Source organism: Indicator indicator, chromosome 25, assembly GCF_027791375.1.
Source record: "Indicator indicator isolate 239-I01 chromosome 25, UM_Iind_1.1, whole genome shotgun sequence".
Taxonomy (NCBI): Eukaryota; Metazoa; Chordata; class Aves; order Piciformes; family Indicatoridae; genus Indicator; species Indicator indicator.
Window position 1 is genome coordinate 4025607 of NC_072034.1, and position 24884 is coordinate 4050490.

The 24884-nt window shown below is 42.6% G+C and overlaps 1 protein-coding gene across 1 annotated transcript in view; it reads left to right on the top strand.

The window, feature by feature from the left end:
- The window catches only part of ANK2 (ankyrin 2), a 130393-nt gene that overhangs the window by 91094 nt on the left and 14415 nt on the right, over positions 1 to 24884 (top strand). Inside the window, exons 29-40 of the mRNA XM_054392352.1 lie at positions 2791 to 3015; positions 4468 to 4566; positions 5765 to 5919; positions 6691 to 6902; positions 7512 to 7716; positions 9409 to 9505; positions 11706 to 11934; positions 12756 to 12881; positions 14325 to 14447; positions 15588 to 15620; positions 16641 to 16662; positions 19012 to 24756. Of these exons, the coding sequence (XP_054248327.1) occupies positions 2791 to 3015; positions 4468 to 4566; positions 5765 to 5919; positions 6691 to 6902; positions 7512 to 7716; positions 9409 to 9505; positions 11706 to 11934; positions 12756 to 12881; positions 14325 to 14447; positions 15588 to 15620; positions 16641 to 16662; positions 19012 to 24756 (7271 nt within the window). The remainder of the gene's footprint in view (positions 1 to 2790; positions 3016 to 4467; positions 4567 to 5764; positions 5920 to 6690; positions 6903 to 7511; positions 7717 to 9408; positions 9506 to 11705; positions 11935 to 12755; positions 12882 to 14324; positions 14448 to 15587; positions 15621 to 16640; positions 16663 to 19011; positions 24757 to 24884) is intronic.

The following is a 24884-nucleotide window of genomic DNA, read 5'->3' on the forward strand; positions in this document are numbered from 1 at the left end:
TACTCTGTTTGCCTGGGTTTGCTGTCCAGCAGTTGAGGGGTATTTGCAGTCTCTTCCAGTTTGTTTCAGACCTATCCAGAATTCATAGAACCCTTCAGGAATCTCCCATTTCATCTGAGGGGCTGTGTCACAGCCACGGCACAGACCTGAGTTTTGGTGTATACTGTGATGAAAGTTTGCCAGACTGTCTTGTTATTTAGTAAATAATTAGATTTTATGTTGGAAACTGATGGTTTTAAAGATGACGATGATAATAATCCAACAGGTTTTATCCTAACCATTGTTATCGGTTTCCACCTTCTAATGATACTTACCTTTGCCTGTTTTTCCACTCTCTGTAGCAATAGTTAATTTCAGTGGTAGGTGATTGATAGACCCACCAGGCACATTCAGTAAACAGAAAGCTGCAGCCCTATGGCTCAAACAGCCACAGCCAGCCCCTTGCATCTCCAGTGCTCCCTAAAGACAAATGCCACACTCCCTTTTTTAACTGACCTCCATGAGATCCCAGGTTCTTCAGCTGTGGGAACAAAGGGCTATGGTGAGATACCAGTTTGTTACAGGTTGTCCAAATCACAGACTGTTCCTGCTCCTCCAGCTTTTGTACTGGCCCTACACTACAGGCTAATTATATTAATCATGTAAGGTGTGCTTTCTGAGAAGGTACCACTGCTTCAGCACTCTGCTTATCTTTTAGTTAGTCTGACAGGAATTATTCTGGAAAGAAAGACTACCATATCCAACAGAATCCATTTTTGTGGTCAAAGGGAGAATACTTAATTTGGACCCTTACACTTTCTGTACGTATTCTCCTAGCAATTAACAGTGGTTTTGGCATTGCTGAGACACCTGGGAGATAAGCTAAGGAGGACATAAGACAAAGAAATGGTCTAGCACTGATAGTTCAGTGATGGACAGTGAGAGGTGATCCTGTTACAGTAGACAATCCTGAGTATTACAGCACCAATGAAAATAATTGAATCCTAAAAACTGTATTCCTGACAGCATACACAATGAAAAATGTGAATGCTCATTTACTTCAGTAAGTGCACTCATTAGCTACTGGTAATTGTGGGCTTGGTATTTCTATTGCTCAGAGTATTAGCATCAAAATGTGAACCCCTGGGTGTTAGTAACTACCTCTAATCCACCCACTGTAACAGACCGGGACTGATTCACCAAAACGCAATTCAGAACCACCTTGAGAACACCACTTCATACAGTTAAAGGAAAATGGCAATGCAAGCCACAGAACGTAACTGCAACAGTTGAGCATTCAGTATCTCTCGAGCTGCTCTTTTACCTGTGCTTTAAAATGTGTGAAGTATGTATTTTATGAAGGAAGCTCCCAGTTTTTCTCAATTAATCCCCAGAGAATCAAAGCTGTAAAATGTTTTCATTTTCTTTTTCTCCCCCTTGTTAAAACCACAGAAACACCACCCTCTAAGGAATGAGATAATGGTTGTACTCCCCAGACTTTTACACTAAACAAAGCCTAGAGGTATATGAATGGCAGTAGACTAGGAGCTGCATGTGTGAGAACGACTGGCATCCGTGGTGCATGGTGTGCTTCTGACTGGCGCTTGTGGCTCCTGTCTATCGTCCATCTTTCTGACTTGCACGGTGTGTTGAGTGTTGTGTTCTTACAGCATGTGGAATTCCTTGTAGCTGTGTGGACAATGAATGGATGCAATGTTTGTTGCACAGAACGGTCCAGGGGACAGTGGAGAAATACCTGTGTTTGTTACTGATGTGATAAGGGCTTTTCTCTATTGCAGGTCCTTCAGTAGCATTTCTGCGACTCCCCTTGTGATGATTCTATTTTAATAGCTAGAAGTAGGCCTGATACCATTTTGTCTCATCTACTCTTACTTTCACTTCCAGCATTTTGACATTCCCATCCCACATCAGGCATGATCCCAAGTCACAAACCAGTAAAAATTAATAAAAAATAATTGAATTCCAGGAATGTCCCCAAGTCTTTGTAACAAACCTGTCAAAACCTACCTGCTGGTTATACATGGAACCATAAACCGTTCAGCAGAAAAGAAATGCCATTAAATGTTTTTCTCCCTTTAAAAGAAATATCTAAGATCATTTACCTTCTGTTAGAAGAGGGCTCCCTGTAGATGGCTCTCTGCAGCTGTAAGCTTTCCACTGGGACATTTTATTTCTGTGCAAAGTAAAATAAAGTCCCTAAGTGAGCTTTATGCCATGATTGTAGCTATTGTCATCTCACCAAAACCCAAAAGTTGTCTTCCAACAATGACATTAAAATCCAGAACAACTTTTTGTTTAAAAAATACAGTTTTATCAAAGAGCTAGAAAATTATAGAGATAAGCTAAAAATACCCAACAACCCTTCCAGTCAGAATTGGCTTTTCATTCTTGAGTCAAATAGTTTTCTTCACTAAGATGCATTTACTTTGTAAAGGCTTTAAAGAATGGCAGCTTCACAACATAGCTGCTGGCAGGTACAGAGCAGTCACATTTGCATGTGACAGTCTCTGATAGGTCAATACACCTGCTCACATTTTAGTGACTGCTGGTGCTGTTACCAGCTGCACCACTGTCAGACAGGACTTTGTGAAGGACTTAGGTAGCAATTCAGTCAGTTTAATGAGGAAACAATCTTGGCATGATTTGGGGCTTCACATAGGAGAAAGGCCTTTTCTAACTGCACATCCAGGGAAAGAGCTCTATTTCCATGCATAGTTTGTTACGTGTGTGGAGTGGGACCGAAGGGATCGTGGTAAGGATTGTAGTTAATTGTTTTCCCTGACTTTTCAGCTTCCTAGTTAGTTTCATGGTGGATGCTCGCGGGGGTGCCATGAGAGGCTGCAGACACAACGGGCTGCGCATCATTATCCCTCCGCGCAAGTGCACCGCACCGACGCGGGTGACCTGCCGCCTGGTGAAACGCCACAGGCTGGCCACCATGCCCCCCATGGTGGAGGGTGAAGGGCTGGCCAGCCGCCTGATCGAAGTTGGACCTTCTGGTGCTCAGTTTCTTGGGTAAGAGGGGCCATATGGCCTGGAGGAAAGCCTTCCGTCGATTATCAGCTGTTTGCAAGTTGCACTGAAATGGTTCCTTTTTAAGACTCAGAGAAAGATGTTTGTAACAGATGGTCAAGGCTGGTTGCGTGAAGCACAAATCAGTTGTTAGTTAACAATTCACAAGGCTTCAACTCCTTTTCCTTTGGAAATGGGTATTTTAACCACTGGTGCTGAGGTTCATGTGCTTCCTTGGATAAACTTACTACTCAGCGGTGTGATATTATGGTAGCAGGAAAAGACCCCTCTGCAGCCAGCAAAGGCAGTTCCTACTCTATTTAAATCATCGGCATATAAAGCGTGAATAGCACAGCACTGATCTACAGCCTGCTCTGTGCACAACACAAGTTACAGCTGCTTAGAGACTTGTGTTGTGTCACCAGAACTGGGGCCACCAGGGAAGCACAGTGCCTTTGATTTTTCTGGGGTTGAAATTGCTGAGTTAAGCAATAGGACAACCCTGGAATTTTTTTGGCCATTTCTTTTGTCCTATGCTGCAAAACCCATAGAAAGATCAGATCTGTGTCTGCTGCCAAGCTTGTTGTAGCAATTTCTAGCTGAAAGCAGCAGTTATCCACACTTTTTTTTCAATTTCTTTTACCAAGTGTTCTCCCTATCAACTGTGGCATCCAAAAGTGGATGAGTGAAGGAACCTCTTCTATTACAAGAAATAGCTTCATGCAGAAACTGTAACAAAAGTGACTTTGCAAACAGCAGTAGTTTAAGCCTGTTTCAAAACCAATCAGATGTCTTAAGCTCCTGTTGTAACAGGCAGTATCAGAGCCACTGTCTTTGGTAGTGCTTTTTCTGAACCATTTTGCTTAGGGAAAGAACAAAGTTGCCTGGCAAAGTTTAACTGCTTTGGTGTTTTGGCTAATCAGATGCTTTGTACCACTTGCTCTTTTCACATCTTGTTGTAAAGAGAAGTAGAAAGAAATCTATAGAGCAGAAGAAATACTGTTCTGTCATATTCAGTCTTCCCATTCTTTTTGTCACACACAAAATAAACTTAAGTATGTCTCCCGTCTTCTAACTAATGAGAACATCTCACCTGCCAGAACAGGATGTAGCACAGTTGTATTGACTCAGATCTGTGCCCTTCCTGCAAGTGTTTTTCTAGGTGCTGTACTGGCAGTGGTAAGAGAATTACTCTACTCTTTGCAGAGATGCATTCCAAAGTCCAAATCCTATTCCCACCAAGTCCACTGCCAAAACTCCCAGTGTCTTCCCACAAGCAAGACAAGATCCTAAACTGAGAAGAGTCGCCAAATTGTCTCTGCTAGAACAGAACCTTATTCAGTGTACAGCCTGATTCCACTCTGTGGACCAGACAGCAGCCCTGGCGTTCTGGCACAAAAAATACATAAAGTTTATTTATGTTCTTTCTTTCACTGCTGCTTTGGATGTACTCAGTAAACTTCATCTGCCTACGGCTCCTCCCCCACTTAATGAGGGAGAAAGCTTGGTCAGCCGAATCCTTCAGCTGGGGCCTCCTGGGACCAAATTCCTTGGGTAGGAGAGACTTGAAATAAATTGATGGATGCTGACCTCCCCATTCTTCTCCTCCTTCTGCAATATGATTTTTTTATGTCATTCTGCCCATGATTTTGTCCCTTTCTATCATTTGAAATTTTGTATACCTAACCCTTAGTGGACCATTTTCCAACCTTTGTGGTATGTGGTTTTGTTTTGGTGGTATGTTTGTATCTTTTTTCTTAAAGTACTGTGGCCTTCATTTTTGTTTTGGCATGAAATCTTCCTAGTTACGTGCTTGATGTCTGTAGCAAAGCAACCTGGATTGGGACCAAAAAAAAGAATCTACTGTAAATTTAAAGATGCTTTTCTTTTGTATCAAGGACTGATTGATCAATGTTGTATGTTGGATACCACCAGTATAATAGAACACATGACATTTACTATGTACATGGTAACCTGTGTTGAGTCCTCTAATCAGAGAAGCATATATACAAATATATTTGTATTTTCTCTCTTAGAAATAAGAGTATGTCTATATAAATATAGATATATTATATGTACACATATATGTTGTATATGTGTGTGTATATATATGGATGCATACACTGATACATATATTGACATCTGCCTGTAAGGCAACAAGACAAATTCTTATCTCCTATACTGAACTAGAAAACCCAGATGATCTCCTCAGACCTCCTTTATCTCTTCCAGTGTAAATCAGGAATAAATTCATTGGAATGCACAGAATTACACTGAAAGAAAATTGGCCCAGGTCACAACTGCCCTCTGGTTGCAATGAAATTATTCTGATTTGCACTAGTATAGGTGAGATCAGAATTTGTCCCACTCTCCATATATGTTACAGTAGATTCTCTTTGAAATGAAGTTGCACAGGTTAACCCAGAGACAGTAGTGATAACTAAAATGAGCATGACTTTTGAATGGATTTGCAAAACAATCACCAAATTCCTAGCTAAGCACTATTATCTCACCAAGTATCATTCACACTGTGGAAAGAGGTGAATGCACTTTGTAATGTCCTTCAGTATTTACTGGGTCTCTGTAAAAGTCTAATCTGAGTTAGTGACCTACTAGTTTAGGTTTATGCCAAAGTAATCCAGCGAAATAGGTAGAATTCCAGGTCACTTTGAAGCAGACTGAATAGAGTTGCTGTTAATCCTGTTTCTTCCTCTCTCCCGTGTGCATTTAATGCGCTGTGTTACTGTGCCAGGCCTGTGATCGTGGAGATTCCTCACTTTGCTGCTCTGCGAGGGAGAGAGCGAGAGCTGGTGATCCTGCGCAGCGAGAACGGGGACAGCTGGAAGGAGCACTTCTGTGACTACACAGAGGAGGAACTGAATGAAATCCTGAATGGCATGGATGAAGGTATCTAGCTTGACTTTCTTCTGCTTCTGCCTTACTTTTGTAATATGGCTAACAGCTTTTTACTGTTTATTCTTATTAGCATCTCATCTTTGATCCACCCTAGAAGTTCTGACACTGGAGAATCTACCAGTAGCTGCTGGATTAGTGTTTCCTACTATTCCTTTCCCTAGTGTTAAAGCTTCCACAACAAACATCTTTCCAAAACAAGGCAATTAGCATACTAATCCTTTCCAAGCAGTTACACTTGTGGGAGGAAATGTCAGTCATGGGCACTCTTGCTTTCTGCAAGAGCAGAATGGCCTTGGGCTGTTGAGGATCTGCTGAATTGGTTATTTGTTTTGATAGCTTTTTTTAAAGAAGCCACACAAGTAAACAAGCCAACTCACACATTTCAAGCTGAACTCATCCTTTGATACTTGTTGTAGTTTAGTTTCCTTGGTGCTACTCCAGGGCTGTAGTGCAAACATGTGAAGTCAAAAGGGACTGGGACTAACCCCTTTGCTCGTTTGCCTGTTGATTTGGGGGATACTGTCAACATGTTCAGAGGCTGCAGTCTGAAGCTCCCTTTGGTTAGTCATTCTGTCTGTATATTCCCTTCATGATTTCTGTTTAGCTAAACAAGCTCCTGAGGTATGTTCTCTTTCCCCCTTTCGTTTCCAGACACAACACTTTTTGAGGCTGCAGTTAAACTGTCAGAAGCTTGAATGCATTTTGCAGTTCACTGCATTGTTTCTATGAAACTCTCTTCTGACCATCTTTTTTTGGCCCCAGTACTCGACACCCCGGAGGAGCTGGAGAAGAAGCGCATCTGCCGCATCATCACCCGCGACTTCCCCCAGTACTTCGCAGTGGTGTCTCGGATCAAACAGGACAGCAACCTAATCGGGCCCGAGGGAGGGGTGCTGAGCAGCACCGTGGTACCTCAGGTGCAGGCAGTCTTCCCAGAGGGGGCTCTCACCAAACGAATCCGCGTTGGCCTCCAGGTACCATGAAGCAATGACAAGGCTTAGCTTTGGTTTCTTTAGTGAAAAACCACCTTTGGGTGGAGGACCAGCACATTCTGCTGAAGTTGTATGGTTAGAAGGAATTCTAAAGTTCTAGAAGTGTTTCACTAGAACACTGCTGGCAACAGTAATTTATGAAAAAAACAGATCCACAGCAAAGCTTTAGGTATTCCAGCTAATTCAGACTCCTGCCTGTTAGCAATCTATGATCTTGGGAAAGGTAGCTAATTTTGGTGATGATCATAGTAATGTAGGTCATAGAACTTATTAGATACTGCTTGTGAAAGTCAGAGAAGTACAAAGTGCTCTGATAACTAGGTCAAAAGTACAGATACTGAGCATGATGTAAAGCAGCCTCACAGCTCACTACTGGAAGAAGAGGAAGTCTTTTCCTTACCTCCATGCCCTCCTCTTTCTGCATGCCTCAACAACTTATTTTGTTTGGGAGACTCTGCTGCAGATTGTCATGGAAAATGGTGCCATTTAGAGTAAAAACTCGAGGGTTTCTCGCCAACAGACCGAGTTCTTTACATGCTTATTAAATTGTTTTCAGGTAACAATTCTGTTCTTGTTTTTTGCTTTGGAAAGGCACAACCTATGCACACCGAGCTTACAAAGAAGATTCTAGGCAACAAGGCTACCTTCAGCCCTATAGTCACGCTGGAGCCCAGGAGAAGGAAGTTCCACAAGCCCATCACGATGACAATTCCTGTTCCCAAGGCCTCCAGTGATGGAATCATGAATGGTTATGGAGGTGACACACCCACTTTGAGGTTACTATGCAGCATAACAGGTAGGATGCAAGTCTAGAGCTTGCATATTGAGACTGTCAGTTGTTATGAGCTGAACATGTGAAACTGATGATACACATGGCATCAGAGGCTATGAAAATAAAACTACTTTCCAGATAATTGCTTTTTTTTTTGTTTGGACTAACAAGAGCTGTGAAGCATAATCTGTCTCTATTTAGCCTGTATCTGGAGCTAAGCTACAGCATTTGCTCCATCACGCAGTGACCCCTTCCCAGCAGAGAAGGGGTGTGAGGAAGAGGAGTGAAGGCCCATAGGTTGCAATAAAAACGGAGTTAATGAAACAGCCAAACTTATCCTAATGTTTGTATAAGATATATAAAGGTGTACTCACCCCAGTGAACATACAGCAGTCACAACGAAGAGAAAAGCAGTCCTCAAGAGCAGGCTGGTGCAGGCAAGCCCCTCCAGAGATAGAGAGAGGAGAGGAGGAGAAAGAGCCCCACCCTCACTATATCTCCCCTTTTATACTGAGGGTCATGCTCATGGTCTGGGACACACCTGCAGCCAACTCCTGTCAGCTGCCCTGGCTGACTCCAAACTGCTAATGGCCTGCAGCCATTTTCTTTTGCATTTTCCTTACAATTTGTTTGTTGAGAACCTGCATAGCTCTGCCTAGCAGATTAAGTGTAATACAGACACAGTGCTACTTCAGAAGAAAATATTGGATTTAAATTCTTGCTATAACTCATGCCGTTAATTAAGAGGCAGAAAGGAGGTGCATGCATTTATTCTGGTTAGAAGTTAGCTAGCATGTCTTCATTTTCAAGCTGATTTCAAACACCAACCCACTGTAAGATGGATTACACACTGACACGTGTCAGTGAGTCATTCTGGGGAGCAGGTGTTTTTACAAGTTCTTGATACAAAGAAGTTAGTTGAAGTAACAGAAGCAACATCTGGTGCACAAAGAATTTGCATTTCTAAGAGAGTGAAGCAATGCTTATTTAAATAGAGAAGAATGGTCTCCTCTACAAAGAGGAACTCTGTGTAAGTTTTTGCAGGGACAGTAAATCTACAAGGATCGTCTAGAAAACTACAGAAGGGAAAATAGTTCCAAGAATGTTCCACGCAAAGGAGAAAGGAAGCATTTCCTAGACACTGGTGTTCCATTACAGATACCCTTTGGTGTAAGATTTGCATAGAGATGGTCATCTCTACATGGCCAAATGGATATCTAACAAGACAGCTTTATCTGGGAGGGGGGACAGGATAGCTGTTCATATGTGCTTTGTTCCTGTAACAGTTGTTAGACAGAAACGCTTCTAGTTCTGTTTTATGTAAGCTCAGTGTGATTTTAAGGCAGCAGGAAACCAACTGGCCATCTTCACCTAATGGTGAGGTAGGGACACAGACTGAAGGACTTCAAAACACAACTGCAGGGTGACAGCTTGTGCCAATGTTTTCAGCTGCATGGGCCAAACACAGAGCTGTCAGTGTCTGTGACAGAGGGCTGAAACACTTCACATGATGATGGGAATCCAGAAGGCTGGCTGTTGGGGAGTGCACATGTCAACTGCAATGCTCCAGGGCCCTTGTCAGACTCACAAGTCATGGCTGGGAGTATGTCTGGTTTCACAGTGATTAAAATCACAGAAGAATGTAAAATATGTGTTAGAAGCAAGATCGTGAAGCCTTGTTTGGTGTTAATTGTTGTTAAATCTCTGCCATTTCAGGAGGAACCACCCCTGCCCAGTGGGAGGACATCACTGGAACAACCCCACTGACCTTTGTTAATGAGTGTGTGTCCTTCACAACCAATGTGTCTGCCAGGTACCTACAAAACAAAACATGAGCTTTACAGTGTTACTTGAACCTGCTTGTCTTTGCTCAACAGATATGTCCTGTAAGCTACTTGAGTTTATGTACTAGAAGGAACACAGAAGTTATCTATGCTGTGAACCCCTTATTTGGGGAGCTGTGATACATCTTATAAAAATGTGATTTCCAGTTTATCCAGCAAATGAAAACTTGAGTAGAAAGGCCTGCAGGTGTACAGAGCTGTGACAGAGAAGAATCTCTTCCAACCACCTGTTCTTGTGACAAGATTGAACTGCTGGCTTTCTAAAAACAAAATTTCACACTAAAAAGAATATAAATATATTTGTATGTTTGTACTTTAGCTTGTATACTGTCCATTACTTGTATCACAGAACTTCTCAGAAATCTCCTTCTCTGTAAGAGGAGATGCAGTCCATGACCTGGGAAGTATTATACTTAGGGGCTGTAGCCTAGCAAACAAAAACAAACCACTGGGATAATTTGGCCATGGAAACCAATTCACGTCCTATAATGTCCAGAGCAGTTGCTATTAGATGAGGGTTGCTGTTTAATGAAGTATTTCTGCAGTGTTAAAAGGAGTTCAGCTGTTGCAATCCAGTCTCCAGTATAACTCCACCATTAGGTGCAGCATTGTGTTTCTATACTTTCTCACTTCAGAAATTACTTTGTTCCCATTCACTTGGTGCTTTGTCTATGGACACAGCTTTTCATTTCAGCTAAATGTTCTTCTTTGGCAGCAGTGACCACAAGAGGGAGATCTTAAAGTGTGTTTTAGCTCATCTGCTCCCTGCAGTGTTCTGTTTAAAGAGATGAATGAAAGATTTAGCAACCAGATGTGGGAACTGGGTGCAAAGTTTGAGAGCAAAAAGTCCCTAACGGTAAAGTCCCCATCAGGGCTACATCTGAAATGCAGGCAGAAGAAGGGTGACAGTTTGTGGAACTGCAGTCCATGTTGGTAGTGGATGTTTGCTAATCCCAATGATGACAATAAAATTGATGACTGTTCCCTGGCATAGGTGGGTCTCATATAGAGATTTCTTATTCTAATCTAAATGAATGCTCAGCAGACTAGTTTAACCCAGACATGATTTTAAATGCTGTCTTTACAGACAGAGAGTTAAGTACCTTCTTTGTTCAAGGGCAAGCTAACAAACTTAAATTTCTTTACTTGTGTCTGAAAGTGCATCTCAACTTGTGCCCTGGGAGAATCAGCTGATTCCTGCCTGTTTGCTAGTCACAGCAACTTGTTCATGCCTAGCTAAATCATTAATGATGGAGAACAGTTTTTCCATTCATAAGCCTAATTCTGTCCAAAATGAGCTTAGGGAAGAGATGCTTTTGTCTAAAATCTGTGTGAAGTGCAGACTTTGAGGCTGTTTTCCATTTCCTGAGCTGCAGCTTGTTAAAAAATTTGGTGTCTGTTTGGGCTTTTTAGCCCCTGGTGTATGACAGCAAATCATTTGAGCATATGGTGATTTCTCAGCCTCTCCAGTCTAAGTCTAGCATAGCATAATTCTCCCACACATGAAAAGGAAAGTATCTACCAAACATGCTTTCTCTCTTTCAAATGTCATCAAGCCTGTTTTTAACCAGTGTGTTTGTTAAATGTTCTGGAGATAAGCACAGCATGAAATTTGCTATTCAGCTATTCAGATGAGTAAGACCAGAGAAATCAGACTTGAAAGGTATGCTTTGTGGGTTATAATACCATGTAATCTGCAGCAATAAGACCCCTGTAGATTACATCAGTTTTTGAGGTGTCTTTGACCTCTCCTGACTTCCATCTCCATCCTACGGGTGTCAAACTCAAGCGTGCTTTCCACCCACAGAGGCAATTTTATTTGAGAGAAATGTCATCAGTTCCACAGAGAAATTAAAGAAATGAGAGCTGAGAAAGAAGGCAACACATGTTACTCCTGGTCAAATACTTGGTGCATTTCTGCTGCTACGTTTGTAACATCACTTAAAGTGAAAGCTGTTTGTATGTGGTACGAGTTCTGGTCCAGATGCTTTCCCCATGGTCCTAAATGCATAGCAGGTACCAAGAACATTCTTAGCCTAATCTTCCCAGATTTTGTTTCCCATACACAATGGGTATGGGTACCAGCTGCCAAGATAAGAAAACACACCATTAGTGCATTTTCTTGCTTAAATCCTTCTGTGCTGATTCCAGACCTCTCTCCTTGTACAGGTTTTGGTTGATAGACTGTCGGCAGACACAAGAGTCAGTCACTTTTGCTTCCCAAGTGTACAGAGAGATTATCTGCGTGCCCTACATGGCCAAATTCGTAGTGTTTGCCAAATCACATGACCCCATTGAAGCACGGCTAAGATGTTTCTGCATGACAGATGACAAGGTGGATAAAACTCTAGAACAACAAGAAAATTTTGCTGAAGTTGCCAGAAGCAGGGATGTAGAGGTACTGTACCAGAATCTTACGCAGTTCTCCCCATCTTCTAATGTCTGCTTTTAAGCTAATAGGCAGGAACTTGAACCTGGCTTGAAGGAGACAGAACTACACAAGTACAAACTTTGTCATCGCTGCTCCTGAAGGTCTGACAGACATTTCTTGTGCAGAGCAGCTAGCTAAAATATGTGCTTATGAACCTGAATGACAGTGCTGAACTTGTGGAAAGTAAGGATGAGACATTATTTATTGGCAGGGAACATCTCCAAACTGGCAAGCTGAGAAGTCAACGTGTGGAGGGGACATAACAGTGACAATGCAGACATAGGCAGTAGCGTTATATAGGCATGTCAGAGGCACTTACCTGTGGCTTGGCTTTCCAAAGTGCTAGGCCTTTACAAATTCAGCTGGAGGAACCAGCAACTGCTTCTGTACACTGTCTTTGCCTGTTGCAAGTAGATGAAACACATAGGTCAGCTGATTTAGAAAGTTTTTGCATTGGTAGAAAGGCTACAATGAGGCCAGGGTAGCAAAGTGTGTGATAACTAGAGCAACTAAAACATCCAGATGAAAATACAGAATGAGAATTTGCCCAGGTTCCTGACACCAAACAGTCATTTTGTCATTTATAGTGTCACACTCTTGTTATTGCATTAACAAATGTATTCCACCTGGAAGGCAATAAGCTGAAATACTTCCACAAAGGTTAGCTAACTGTCTGTAACAAATCTTGTAAATGCTGACTGGATACTGCAGAATTATGCCTAAGAAGAAAACCTGACTCCCTCACTGTGATTAACTGCTGCTTTGCTTCTTTTTTTCATTTCCATTAGGTATTAGAAGGCAAACCCATCTATGTTGATTGCTTTGGCAATTTGGTGCCACTAACAAAGAGTGGGCAACATCATATATTCAGCTTCTTTGCCTTCAAAGAAAATAGACTTCCTCTGTTTGTTAAGGTAACATTACAATATGACCTATGGATTAGTATTCTTATTTTTTGTCTACTTTTGAGTTTAGAGGACTGAAGAATTGATTATCAGAAAATAATTTGGAACTGTTGACTTGAGTAGTCAAAACAACCAGAATCATAGAATGGCTCAGATTAGAAGGGACCTTAGAGGTGTCCTCCCTGCCATGGCTGGGGACACCTCTCAACTAGACTTGGCTGCTCAAGGCCTCATCCAGCCTGGCCTTGAACACCCCCTTGAACATCCCTTGAATAGGGAGGAGGCATCCACAACCTCCCTGGGCAACCTGTTCCAGAGTCTCACCACCCTCATAATGAAAAACTTCTTCCTAAGATCCAGTCAGCCCTGCTTCAAACCCTTCTCCCTTGTCCTGTTGCTAGGCACTCTTGTGAAAGTCCCTCTGCAGCTTTCTTGTAGGATCCTTTCAGGTATTGGAAGGCAGCTCTGAGGTGTCTCTGAAGTATTCTCCAGGCTGAACAACCCCAGAAAAGCCTATCTAAAATGTAGTAATTTTTCTCTCTCAACAAATTCATGTGTCTGCATTCTGCTGTACCTCACGTGCCCACATTCTCTCAGACCCTAAATGGTACTTCTAGGAATCCTGTTCTCTACCTAATAATCCAAAGAGCTGGTCAAGTCTGATCTTGATTTGTTTTTCTGTATCATGGTTCAACATATTGCAGGAAAAAAGAAAAAATGTGTCAGAAAACACTGCAGAATTGGCAGAAATGTAGCCCAGTGTTGGTGTTGTCAACATCAGTATGGCCATAATGCAGATCTAACGGTCCTTTAGCCTAGCATGTTCCCTTCAGAAGCAACGCAGAGCTTGCTTGGGGGTGCAGTAATAAAGAATGGCTCATTTTGGAGTATTTCAAGTTATAGGTTTACCATATTTTTGAAAAGAAATGAAAAAAGAATCAATTTTTGAGACATTCCCAACTGTAACCTGATCTTTCCCTGTGCTGTATGTTACTGCAATCTTTCACACTCAGCCCAAAGACGAGCCAAAGAACAACCCCAGTATTCACTGCTAACCTTTTGAGCTGGGAGTTACTGCCACCATCAGCATAAACAGATATTCTTGCCATATGGGAGGGAAATGACTCAGTTCCTTTTGCACCAGCTGCAAAATGAATCTCTGTGGTGACCATTTCAGTGACAGTGGGTCCTGGAATTTATCCCACAAGCCCAGTCACAGTGGGATACTTACACTGTTAGGACTGCCCTCTGTAAGTGAGAGTCTCATCTGTACGCATTTGTGTGTTTGTATCTCCTCTTCCTTTGACACACAAACACATCCCTGTGTATGTTTACAAACAAACAGGAAAAAAAGAGAAACCATTATTTTTGTCTCCCACACCAAGCCTCAGTTAGGAGTGGCACAGGTAGCTCACCCAGCAACAGCACAGATGTCTGTGTTTACTCTACCAGGTGCGAGACACCACTCAAGAACCTTGTGGACGATTATCATTCATGAAGGAGCCAAAATCCACCCGAGGCCTCGTTCATCAAGCCATATGTAATTTAAACATCACTTTACCCATTTACACAAAGGTACTGTGACATTACACTGATCTATAGTCACCTGCATTGTAACAGAACAAGAAATCAGCAGGAGGGCAAAAATACTGTTAAAGTTTTGTAGTCAGGGATCTTAAAGAAGAATAAATAGCCCAGGCTTTCAGTTTCTGGGCTTTGGTACTCTTAATGCCAGTGTTCTGATTTTATTAAGTATTTTCTGAGGACTCAGAAAAGATGGCAGAAGGGAGACAAAAGTCCATTTTGCAATGCACAGCTCCCCTGGTTGCATTTGGTGTTGCACAAGACCTGTGTCATCTTATCTGATACAGACATTTTACCCAGATTCTGTTTGAGGTGAGACAGATCAGGGGCTCAATGAGTCCAAAAACATTTTTTTGTTTCACCAAAGACTTCCCACACTACCTGTGCCCTGAGGCACCCCTTTGGAGATGACATTCCCATTCCTACCTGTTTCACAAGGGGTAAAGATGATGGCTGAAAATGGTCCAATATCAAGGGCAGAAAAAAGGAGAGGAATACTCTAGCATGAGTTAGTGTTAATAAATAACAAGACTGAGACCAGCTGATTATTCATTAGTCATAGGACTGCCCTTGATCCATTTTAGTGAGATCAGATGTTAAGCAGCACTTGCTCCCTTAGAGTCATTTTGTTGCTGTTCTGTGATAGTTTGGATATTTTATTGTCCATGTTAGAGTGGTAGCTGCATGTCTTGTAGGAATGGATTAGGCTGTTTGCTCAAAATCTTGCCTGCTGGTGCTCATTGCATTTTTGTATAATTCCAAAAGAAAATATTTCAACATATTTTAACTTTATGTGGCCAACCTTCTTAACTATTTTAAGTCTTTATTCATGCTAATTTGTGGGTGCAAAAGCATGCACATAGTTTCAGTTTTGGTACAAGTAAGGATCACTAGAAATCTAACATCCAGAAGCAACTTCCCTGTTTGTAATTTGCTTGATTCTGTAGCCGTGTTAAACTTAGGGTTTAGTTTTGCTGCTATTTGACATAAGAAAAATGCAGAAATGTGAAGTTTCCTTCATTTCTGTTAAATGTTGTCAGCAGTTATTTTTTTCCTACTGTCTTCTAAAAAATTTGCATTTTGCCTGCTGTTTTCCCCTTCTCTTTTTGCACGGCATTTTGGAACTGAAAGGAATCAGATTCAGACCAAGAACAAGAAGAGGAGGTAATGTTGCTCTAACAGCATGCTCTTGCTTATGCACACACTAGGGCACAACTAACAGATACAACCTGAGAGAGGCAATCTGTAGTCAAACAGGCATGTCCATCATTAGCCACAGAGGAGGGCACTGCAAAGGCTCACTGTTACTGAGTTTAACCTTCCCTGTGTTCAAGTTTTACTGATCCAGATGCACTGGTGGTGGAGGTGTGTAACAGTTCAGTTTGCTTTCAAAGCAGTTCCCAGAATGGGAAAAAGTCAGCTACAAACAAGACAACTTCAGAAATGAGATTCCTGAATTTTCACATTAATTTGTTAAAATATTTTCTTTGTCATGGGCTATGTTTTCTTTTGAATGGTAGTAACATTGTGTGGCTTTTTCAATATCTATCTACCCACACACACTCCTGAAAGTCAAAAACATGGCCTCAGAGGGCCATTAGAGGCCACTTAGAGGTGTCAATATCTATTAGTGTAACCAAGCCCTAGTTCTTACCTTAGGCAGCAGCAAGTCTTCAGCCCCTTCTGCACCTGATTTTCATCACCAGAGAGTACAGATGCAAAACCACAAACCCTGAGGTCAGCATGAGCATGTACAATGAAGCCATGTATAAAGCACACTAGTTACTTGCCAGGTGGGCCATGGGCCTTCAAGTGACCATAGCAAGTGGCCTTGCTTTAGACAGGAGGAAATAAGTGAAAAGCAATGCAACAATACACCCAGTAACACAAGAGTCTGGGGGCTCTGTACTGCTGTGGTTTAAAGAAGACGCACTGCAGCATTTTGCATCTACTATTGACCATAACTAGAGCAAGGTAGCCATTTTTGTGTTATTAAAACCACTAAATGAATTAAGCCATGCTTTTACCATTATCTTAAATCCATTCTTTGTTCCATTTAAGTCAGCGAATCCATGTGTCTCCTTACATCTAGTGGATTTGACTCAACCTGCACTACTTCACTACTGACTTTATAAATATAGATTATATTTGAACTTCTAAATTTCCCCCTTTTTTCTCTTCCAGGTTGATATGACTTCAGAAAAAAGTAAGATTTTCTTCTTTTTTTTTTTGGAAAATATTATAATGCAGTTTGTATGAAAGATGGTTAAGAATAAAGATAAGCATGAAAGAGAGCTAAGCTTTAACTGCTATTGCTAATAACATCAATACTTTAAACCTGTAATAGAAAACAATGTAACACCAAAGCAGCTATCCAATTAAATACATCTTAATGCATAAATTACCAATTAATAGAGTTTCTAACAGTTCATCTAAGCATTTACTTTCCTTTGACATCCCTAGCGGTCCCGCTATCGCTATTTTGCTTGTCTGAATGCTCATCCCTCCATTTTTGTTTTTGTCCATTTGTTGACACCCACTGTTGCCTCTTATTTGAAATCAATGACAGTATCACTTTTCATGAAAACACCATTAACCCTCTGATAGATTTCATTAAAATCAAGAATTACAACCATGCAAAAAAGTGATACTGTCCAGAGTAATCAAGCTGTTTAACCCTTCCCTTCCCCCCCTTTACTGTGGTGAAATATGACTGGTGGGTTTAGTGCAACCAATGCCCTTGGTGTGTACAGATCAGGCCATTAATATCAGAAGCTGAGGCTGGTGGTCCACAATGACAAAGCTCTCCTTTAAGGAAGATGCAGATCAAACATATATTCAGTCTGAAGAATACAGTTACTGAGAACTGTTTTCAAAGGCAGTGATTTCTTAAATCTGTCCTCTGTTTTGTTTCCAGTTCCACGTGCAATGTCTTGCCTTTTTGCTGTGTTTATCATGTGTTAATTGGAAACACAACAACCCCAGGAGCCTGCAGATCAGACGTATGGTCACTCCCCTATAGCCTCCTTTCTCCTTCAGCTAGAGAATAAAAGGCATCAGGCTGACAAAATAGCTGATCTCCTGGTAGGAAGTAGTATTTGCTGTGATTAACAACATTATTAGCAGCAGATTTCAGAATCCAAATTCAGGATTCATATTCTGAAACAATACATCAGGATTCCTGTCCAGCACCAACATGTAGCAGTCGTTACACAAGAGAGGACAGCATGGCACAGGGGACCTGTTTTCCACAGAAAGAGAGAGAATGATGCAATGCTCAGGCTCTCCTTACTGGCAGCACTACTTTGAAATGTCAGCTGTTATGTGATGTCCTACCTTTTCTTGGAAAGAAAAATACACAACTTTAATTTCTCTGCACTGCATTCTGTTCCTAACTTGCTGCAGGCCTCCAAATCTTGCATTCTGTTCAGTGCACATTTCCTAGTAGTCCTTCCTGAAATTAACCATTCCCATCAGGCAGTTATGGTGTAATGGGACTTAGCCTCACCTAGCTTGCTGTGTATTGATTGCACAGAGGAGACAAATATTTCACCACAGTATGTTTTACAATATTTTCATGTATCTTTAATTTCTACGATTAAATTTTAGAGCTATCGTTTTTTAACCCAGCAGCATCTGCAACACCTTTGCTTTGCATGGAAATAACTTGCCTTACATGGATTGTATGTATGTGTCTAGTGTGACTGTCTCTGATTTTTGGTTGCCATACATTACATTTTTTAAAACTCTGAAATCACTTCTCAGTTGATTCACAGTTTTTTCTTCTCTCTCCTTTTCTTCTCTGTCTCCTCTTTCCTCAGTCAATTCATTAGTTGTCAATGAGGATGTTCCAAGGAAAGGACCATGCCTCTTAAACCAAAAGAGTGTTTGTTTCATTGTGTAGGTGTGAAATCCCCTTAGATGAAATGCCGGTTTGCAGCTGATTCAGATCTCTCCATATTTGATCCTATTTTAGATTACTGCAGAATTACTTTTTAACTTTTTATTTTGGTCCTTAAGAAAACAAAACTGCTAACCCAATGTTGCTCTGACAGTTTGCTAACACTGGCTTTCTCTTAGAGGAAATCGACTCTCAATCAGTTCTGATGCTTTCCCCCTTTTTTCTTGTTTATTTTTCTTTGAACATTGATCTGTAACATCTGAACAATCTTGAGATGCCTCTCTTTGTGTAACTTCACTGTGTTTCTTCTGCTTTTAATTTTCTCTTTTGTTGTTGTTGTTTTGGTTTTTTCAGTGGTGTCCTGGTTTGGTTTGTTACAGCTTCGATGCCGTATGTGTGGTTGTGCTCTATTGGGCAAGTTAAGCAAGTTATTTCCTGCCATCTTCCTTTTCAGTTGGTTTTTATTTTTCCCCACCCCCGTTAGCTTTGCTTTGCTCTTGTACCCTCAGATCTTGTGGATTCACCATTCCCGGCCCATTTTGTTGACCTTCCCACCACTGCAACCAAAGACTGTCATTTTCAGTCCTGATTACATTTTCCAATCTCTATTTTTGATTTCCATTTTACTTTCAATGTTTTTCATTCGCATCAAAGATGACGAGACAGAGTCTACAGAAACATCTATCCTGAAAAGCCATCTGGTTAATGAAGTCCCTGTACTAGCCAGTCCAGACCTGTTGTCTGAAGTGTCTGAGATGAAACAAGACTTGATCAAAATGACTGCCATCCTGACAACTGACCCCTCTGATAAATCAGGCTCCATTAAAGTGAGAGATCTTGGAAAAGGCGCTGAAGAGGAGCCAGGAGAGCCTTTTGAAATAGTGGAGAGAGTGAAAGAAGACTTAGAAAAAGTCAATGAAATTCTAAGAGGTGGATCCTACCCCAAAGAAGAACGTGTTGTGCACACGTCCCTTTCCAAACAAGAACCTGTAGAAGAAGAAGAGTGGGTCATTGTCAGTGATGAGGAAATTGAAGAGGCCAGAAGAAACGCTCCTTTAGAAGTAACTGAACCTCCCTGTGTAGAAGTCAGGATAGACAAAGGGACGACAAAACCGGAGAAGGCAGACATGACAGGAATGGTAGATTACCTTACAGAGGATTTAAAAACATACGTTTCTCTTCATGAGGTGCAGCCACAAGCTTTACAAGAAGATGTAGTAGAAGAGAGATTTGAAGCTGTAGTAATAAGCAGGGACTCTGAGAAAGGACAAAAATCACCAACAACTGGAAAACTAAGTCAACAGGAGAAACACAAGCCATCATTAGACATTAAAAAGCCAGTTAGGACAAAAGTCAGAGACAAGCAAAAGCCCAAAGAAGGCAAGATGCACAGCACTGGAGAACAACCAGGCCAAAAGAAGCCCACTTTGGATGGGTCAGTAGGTGAGGAAACTGGCTTAGCACCCACAGCTGCTCCTGAGGCTAAAGCTGTGTCCCCTGTTATAGAGGAAACTCCTATTGGCTCAATAAAAGATAAAGTTAAAGCTCTTCAGAAACGAGTGGAAGATGAGCAAAAGGTACGGTCAAAGCTTCCTGTCAGAGTTCAGACAAGAGAAAGCACTGCTGAAAAGGCTTCTAAAAAACCAGCACCAGTCAAAAAAACAGTAGCACACAAAGCACAACCTCCTGTGTCACCTTCATCTAAGACAGAAAGGCTTGAGGAGACCATGTCAGTTCGTGAACTGATGAAAGCCTTCCAGTCAGGTCAAGACCCTTCCAAGAATGTATCAGGGCTGTTTGAGCACAAATCTGTCAAACAGAAGCAGCAGGTCCCTGAGAAGGAAACCCCCCGGAGAAAACCAGTTCCTTCACAAAGCGAAACGAGGCGAGGAGCAATCCACAAGCCAGACAAACAGAAGGACAAAGCAGGCACGGCAGGAAAGGCAGAGAAGGAGCCACTATCAAAGAAAGGAAAAACACCAATTTCTACTGCTGAGACTACCAAGAAAGCTGCAGGTAAAGACCAGGTGAAAGAGCAGAGCAGCAGCAGCAAAAAAACAACTGAACCTCTCCCTCCAGTATTTGATGATCAAAGTGCCAAAGATACAGCAGCTGTGAAGGGCAAGACTTCTGATGACCAAGGAGATGCTGACTTCCAGATCAGCCCTGACCGAAAAACCTCAACAGACTTTTCTGATGTCATTAAAGAAGAACTGGAGGACAATGACAAGTATCAACAGTTCCGACACCTTTCAGTGACAGAGGAGGGAGAGCTTAACCTGGAGCAGGTGCTGACCAGTCCTTTCAACGCTGCTTTTCCCACAGAGTATGGGAAAGATGGATTCCTTCCTGCTCTTTCTCTGCAAAGTGCTGCTTTTGATGGGAGCTCAGAAAGCCTCAAACACGAAGGTGTGGCTGATTCTCCAGGTAGCCTACTTGATGGAACTCCTCAGATCAGCTCTGAGGAAAGTTATAAGCATGAGGGCCTGGCAGAGACTCCAGAAACAAGCCCTGAGAGCCTTTCATTCTCACCAAAGAAAAGTGATGGGCAAATCGAAGAAGCTAAAGGAGCCTCTAGAGCACACACAAGAGCAGAAACATGTCCTGTGAAGGAGCACTCTGCAAAGGAAGATGAAAAAGGTATTACTGACAGACAGCTAGATGCTGTTTCTGAGGCTAGTAAGTCTCATTCTGCCCATGTATCAGAAGAGCTTGTACCTACAGCCTCTGAAGAAGAGGCTGATAACCTTAAAGGAAGTAGCTCAGCTTCCATTATGAAAGATGTTAGCAGGGATAAAGAATCCAGAACCACTGCACATTTAACTAAGTCTTCTGAAACACATGACACTGCTTTAGAGAAAGAAAAGGATATAACCTGTGAACGCCGGGGTGTGGTTAGAAGTCCCCAGAAATTGGAACTCTCACTTACTAGCCATGATAGTGAAGGCTGTAGCCCAGTTGCAGATGACTCTTTGACTATAAGTCATAAAGACTCCCTGGAAGCAAGCCCAGTGCTAGAAGATAACTCATCACACAAAACGCCTGATTCTCTGGAGCCCAGCCCTATGAAGGAGTCTCCCTGCCGGGATTCCCTTGAAAGTAGCCCTGTAGAACAAACAGTCAAGGCTGGCATTCTGGGGCAGGGTCCTCTTCAGTCTGTTCTTAGCAAAGCAGAGACCTGCCCCGAGCTGGCACCAGTGCGTTCCAGGATCCTTCGTGACCCTGAGGGAAGTGCTGATGATGACAGTCTAGAGCAAACCTCCCTCATGGAGAGTTCAGGGAAAAGTCCTCTTTCACCCGAAACTCCTAGTTCTGAAGAAATTAGCTATGAAATCACACCAAAAACAGCAGAGTCACAGGCACTGTCAAACATCCCCAAATCAGCTGTGATCCCTGAGGTCAGTGAAGAACAAGAGGATGACTCAGAAAGTGAACCAAAGAAGAAATTCACCCCTGAGGAGGAGATGTTTAAAATGGTGACCAAAATCAAAATGTTTGATGAATTAGAACAAGAAGCAAAACAGAAGAGAGACTACAAAAAGGATTGTAAGCAAGATGAACCTTCTGCAGGTGCTGATTCAGAAGCTGCACATGAAGCTGGAGAATCAGAGTCAACAGCTGTAGAAGAAACAGCTGTACCCACAGTGGTGATGTCTGCAGCTGAATCTAAGAGCCACTCTTCCTCTTCAGAAAGTGAGCTGGAACTGACTCAGCTGAAAAAAGAAGCCAGCTCTGGGCTCCTAACGGAGCCTGTGATCTGCGTGCAGCCACCCTCACCACTGCCATCCAGTGTGGGCTCCAGTTCCAGTCCTGATGAAGCAGGTTTTCAAGCTATCGATTCAAAGCATGGCTCTGTCAGGACAGGGGCAGTTAAAGCAGAACAGGAGAAGCCAACAGAGGCTGACAAAGAGGAAGGCCTTACCTCTGGGGGCAGCTGTAAGGCTTCCACCAGGGAATCAGGCACTTGTCTTTCTGACGGCTGCGTCCCAGCAGACACTGCTGAATCAGAACGCGACGGTGCGCACTGCTGCGAGGCAGCCAGTCCCACTGCCCCAGGCACACAGGCTGGGGATGCTCTCTGTCATGCCTCTGGTGACAGTTCCCACAAAGAGGTTCATCTTGAGTCTTCACTAACACTACAGCAATATGATGCTGCTGAAAAAGATGTCAGACCTGCTGCATTAACACACAGAGATCTTACGTCTGCAGGAGCTGTGTCTGAGAAAGCAGGGGATAGTTCTTGTGGACACAGTACCACCGAGTGCTCTGTGCCACAAGATGGCAAGCTGGCTGGTGATGGCAGCATTGACCATTCTGCTCTGGGAGAAACAGATACAGACGTGGAAACATCTCAAAGAGATACTCGTGCTGAGAAGCCCTTACCAGAGTATTCATCCCTTACCACTGACACAGTGGAACTTGACAGTGGTGTGCCAGATGCTGCTGAAAGTAGTGCTCCTTATATAGTAAGCCCTTATGAAAATGTGTCTTCTGACCACTTCTTTAGTGACTCCGAAAGTAAGGTAGGGTCTGGTGGAAGTCTGCTCCCTAGGGAAAACTATTCTATGGAAGAAGGAAAAGATCAGAGTGGTGAAGCTTTGCACAGGGCCACAGGCAGTGAATACCACTCTTCAGAGGAAGCGTATATGGAAATAGAGGCCAAAACAGGGAATCCATTTCACAAAATGTCACAGGGGTCTTCAGATTCCACAAAATTAGATGACTCTGCCCTTGAGGACATGAGAGATGAAACAGAGAAATTGATCAGTCAAGTTGTCATCACTAAAACCGATGTGGATTCTGACATGTGGAGTGAAATACGTGAAGATGATGAAGCTTTTGAAGCTCGGGTGAAAGAAGAGGAACAAAAGATATTTGGGTTGATGGTAGACAGGCGCTCACAAGGCACCACACCTGACACAACACCAGCCAGGACACCCACTGAAGAAGGGACACCACTTAGTGAACAAAATCCTTTTCTTTTTCAGGAAGGAAAATTGTTTGAAATGACTAGAAGTGGGGCCATTGACATGACCAAAAGGAACTATCCAGATGAAAGCTTTCACTTCTTCCAAGTGGAGGAGCAGCCTCAGGAAGAAGTTTCTTTATCTGAAGAAGTGAAAGAAGCAGCAGAGCTGGAATGTGCTAATTTGAAGGGCTCACCAGATCCATTTTCACCTTCAGAATCAGAGGACTTGGATATCCAAGAAAAAGATGCACCCCCAGCATCTGAGCCTAGTGATAAATCAGAAGAAATGACAGGCGAAGGTGTCAGCATAGGCACCACAAAAGCAGACCTTAAATCCAGAATTCCAATTAAAATGGGTATTTCAGCTTCATCAAAATCACCAAAGAAAGAAACTGCTGCCTCTGAAGCTGAGCCCTTCTCCAGAACAGAGACTGACATGGCTGACAGCAGTCAGGTGCCTTGCCCTACCTCTCCTGAGCAGCCTGCAGTAGAAGATGAGTTAGATTTTTCCAGAGTCACTAGATTAGCTGGTTCTGAGCAGGGTGACGAGTCCCCAGACTCTTCACCAGAGGAACAGAGATCAGTGATTGAAATCCCTACTGCTCTGATGGAGAGTGTGCCTTCTTGGGAGAGCAAATCCAAAATCCCTGTCAGGACAGCTGCTGTTGCGTCGCAGTCCTCGCAGTGGGAGAACGAGAGCCTTCCCACAGATGACTGCCCAGATGGTTTGCAGTGTGAAGGAAAAGAGGACCATGCAAAACCAAAGTCTAAAATCCCTGTCAAAGCAGCTTTCCAGAAAGCTGAGCAGCAACACACACACACAGACACACCTGTCCACATGCTAGAGTCACCCAAAGCTCTTGACACGACGAGCAAATTGCCTATGAAACAAGATAGCCGCAGTAAATCTGAATCTGATGCAAGTTCTCCCATGGACCCCAAGACTAAGCATTCCCTAAAAGCTAGGAGTTATGCTGAGACAGAAGCAGAGGACAGGGAGAGGGAGAGAGAGATGCAGCTTGAGCTAGACTCAGATGAAGCAACAACAGGAAGATCCAAGGTATTTTCATCACGGCTGCCAGTTAAAAGCAGAAGCACCTCAGGCTCCCGCGGTGCTTTTAGTCCCACGAGGGAAAGTAAGGAACAGTTTTTTGACCTTTACAAAAACTCCATAGAATTCTTTGAAGAAATTAGTGATGAGGCTTCTAAATTAGTGGAAAGACTCACACAGTCAGAGAGAGAACAAGAATTAGTTTCAGATGATGAAAGCAGTAGCGCCCTAGAAGTTTCAGTTATTGAAAATGTGCCATCCAGTGAGACTCAGCAGGCAGTTCCTGAAGACATCTTTGACACCAGACCCATTTGGGATGAGTCTGTAGAGACTCAGATTGAACGTATCCCTGACGAAAATGTCCATGACCATGCTGAAGGTATTTGCCAACGACTGGGATGCCCTGTGCCACGCATGTCATGAATTAAACTTTTTGGTTCTTTGTTTCCTTTGGGGTGTGTGTGTGTGTTTGTGTATACCTGTAACTTCTGTGCCCTTTTCTTTTAA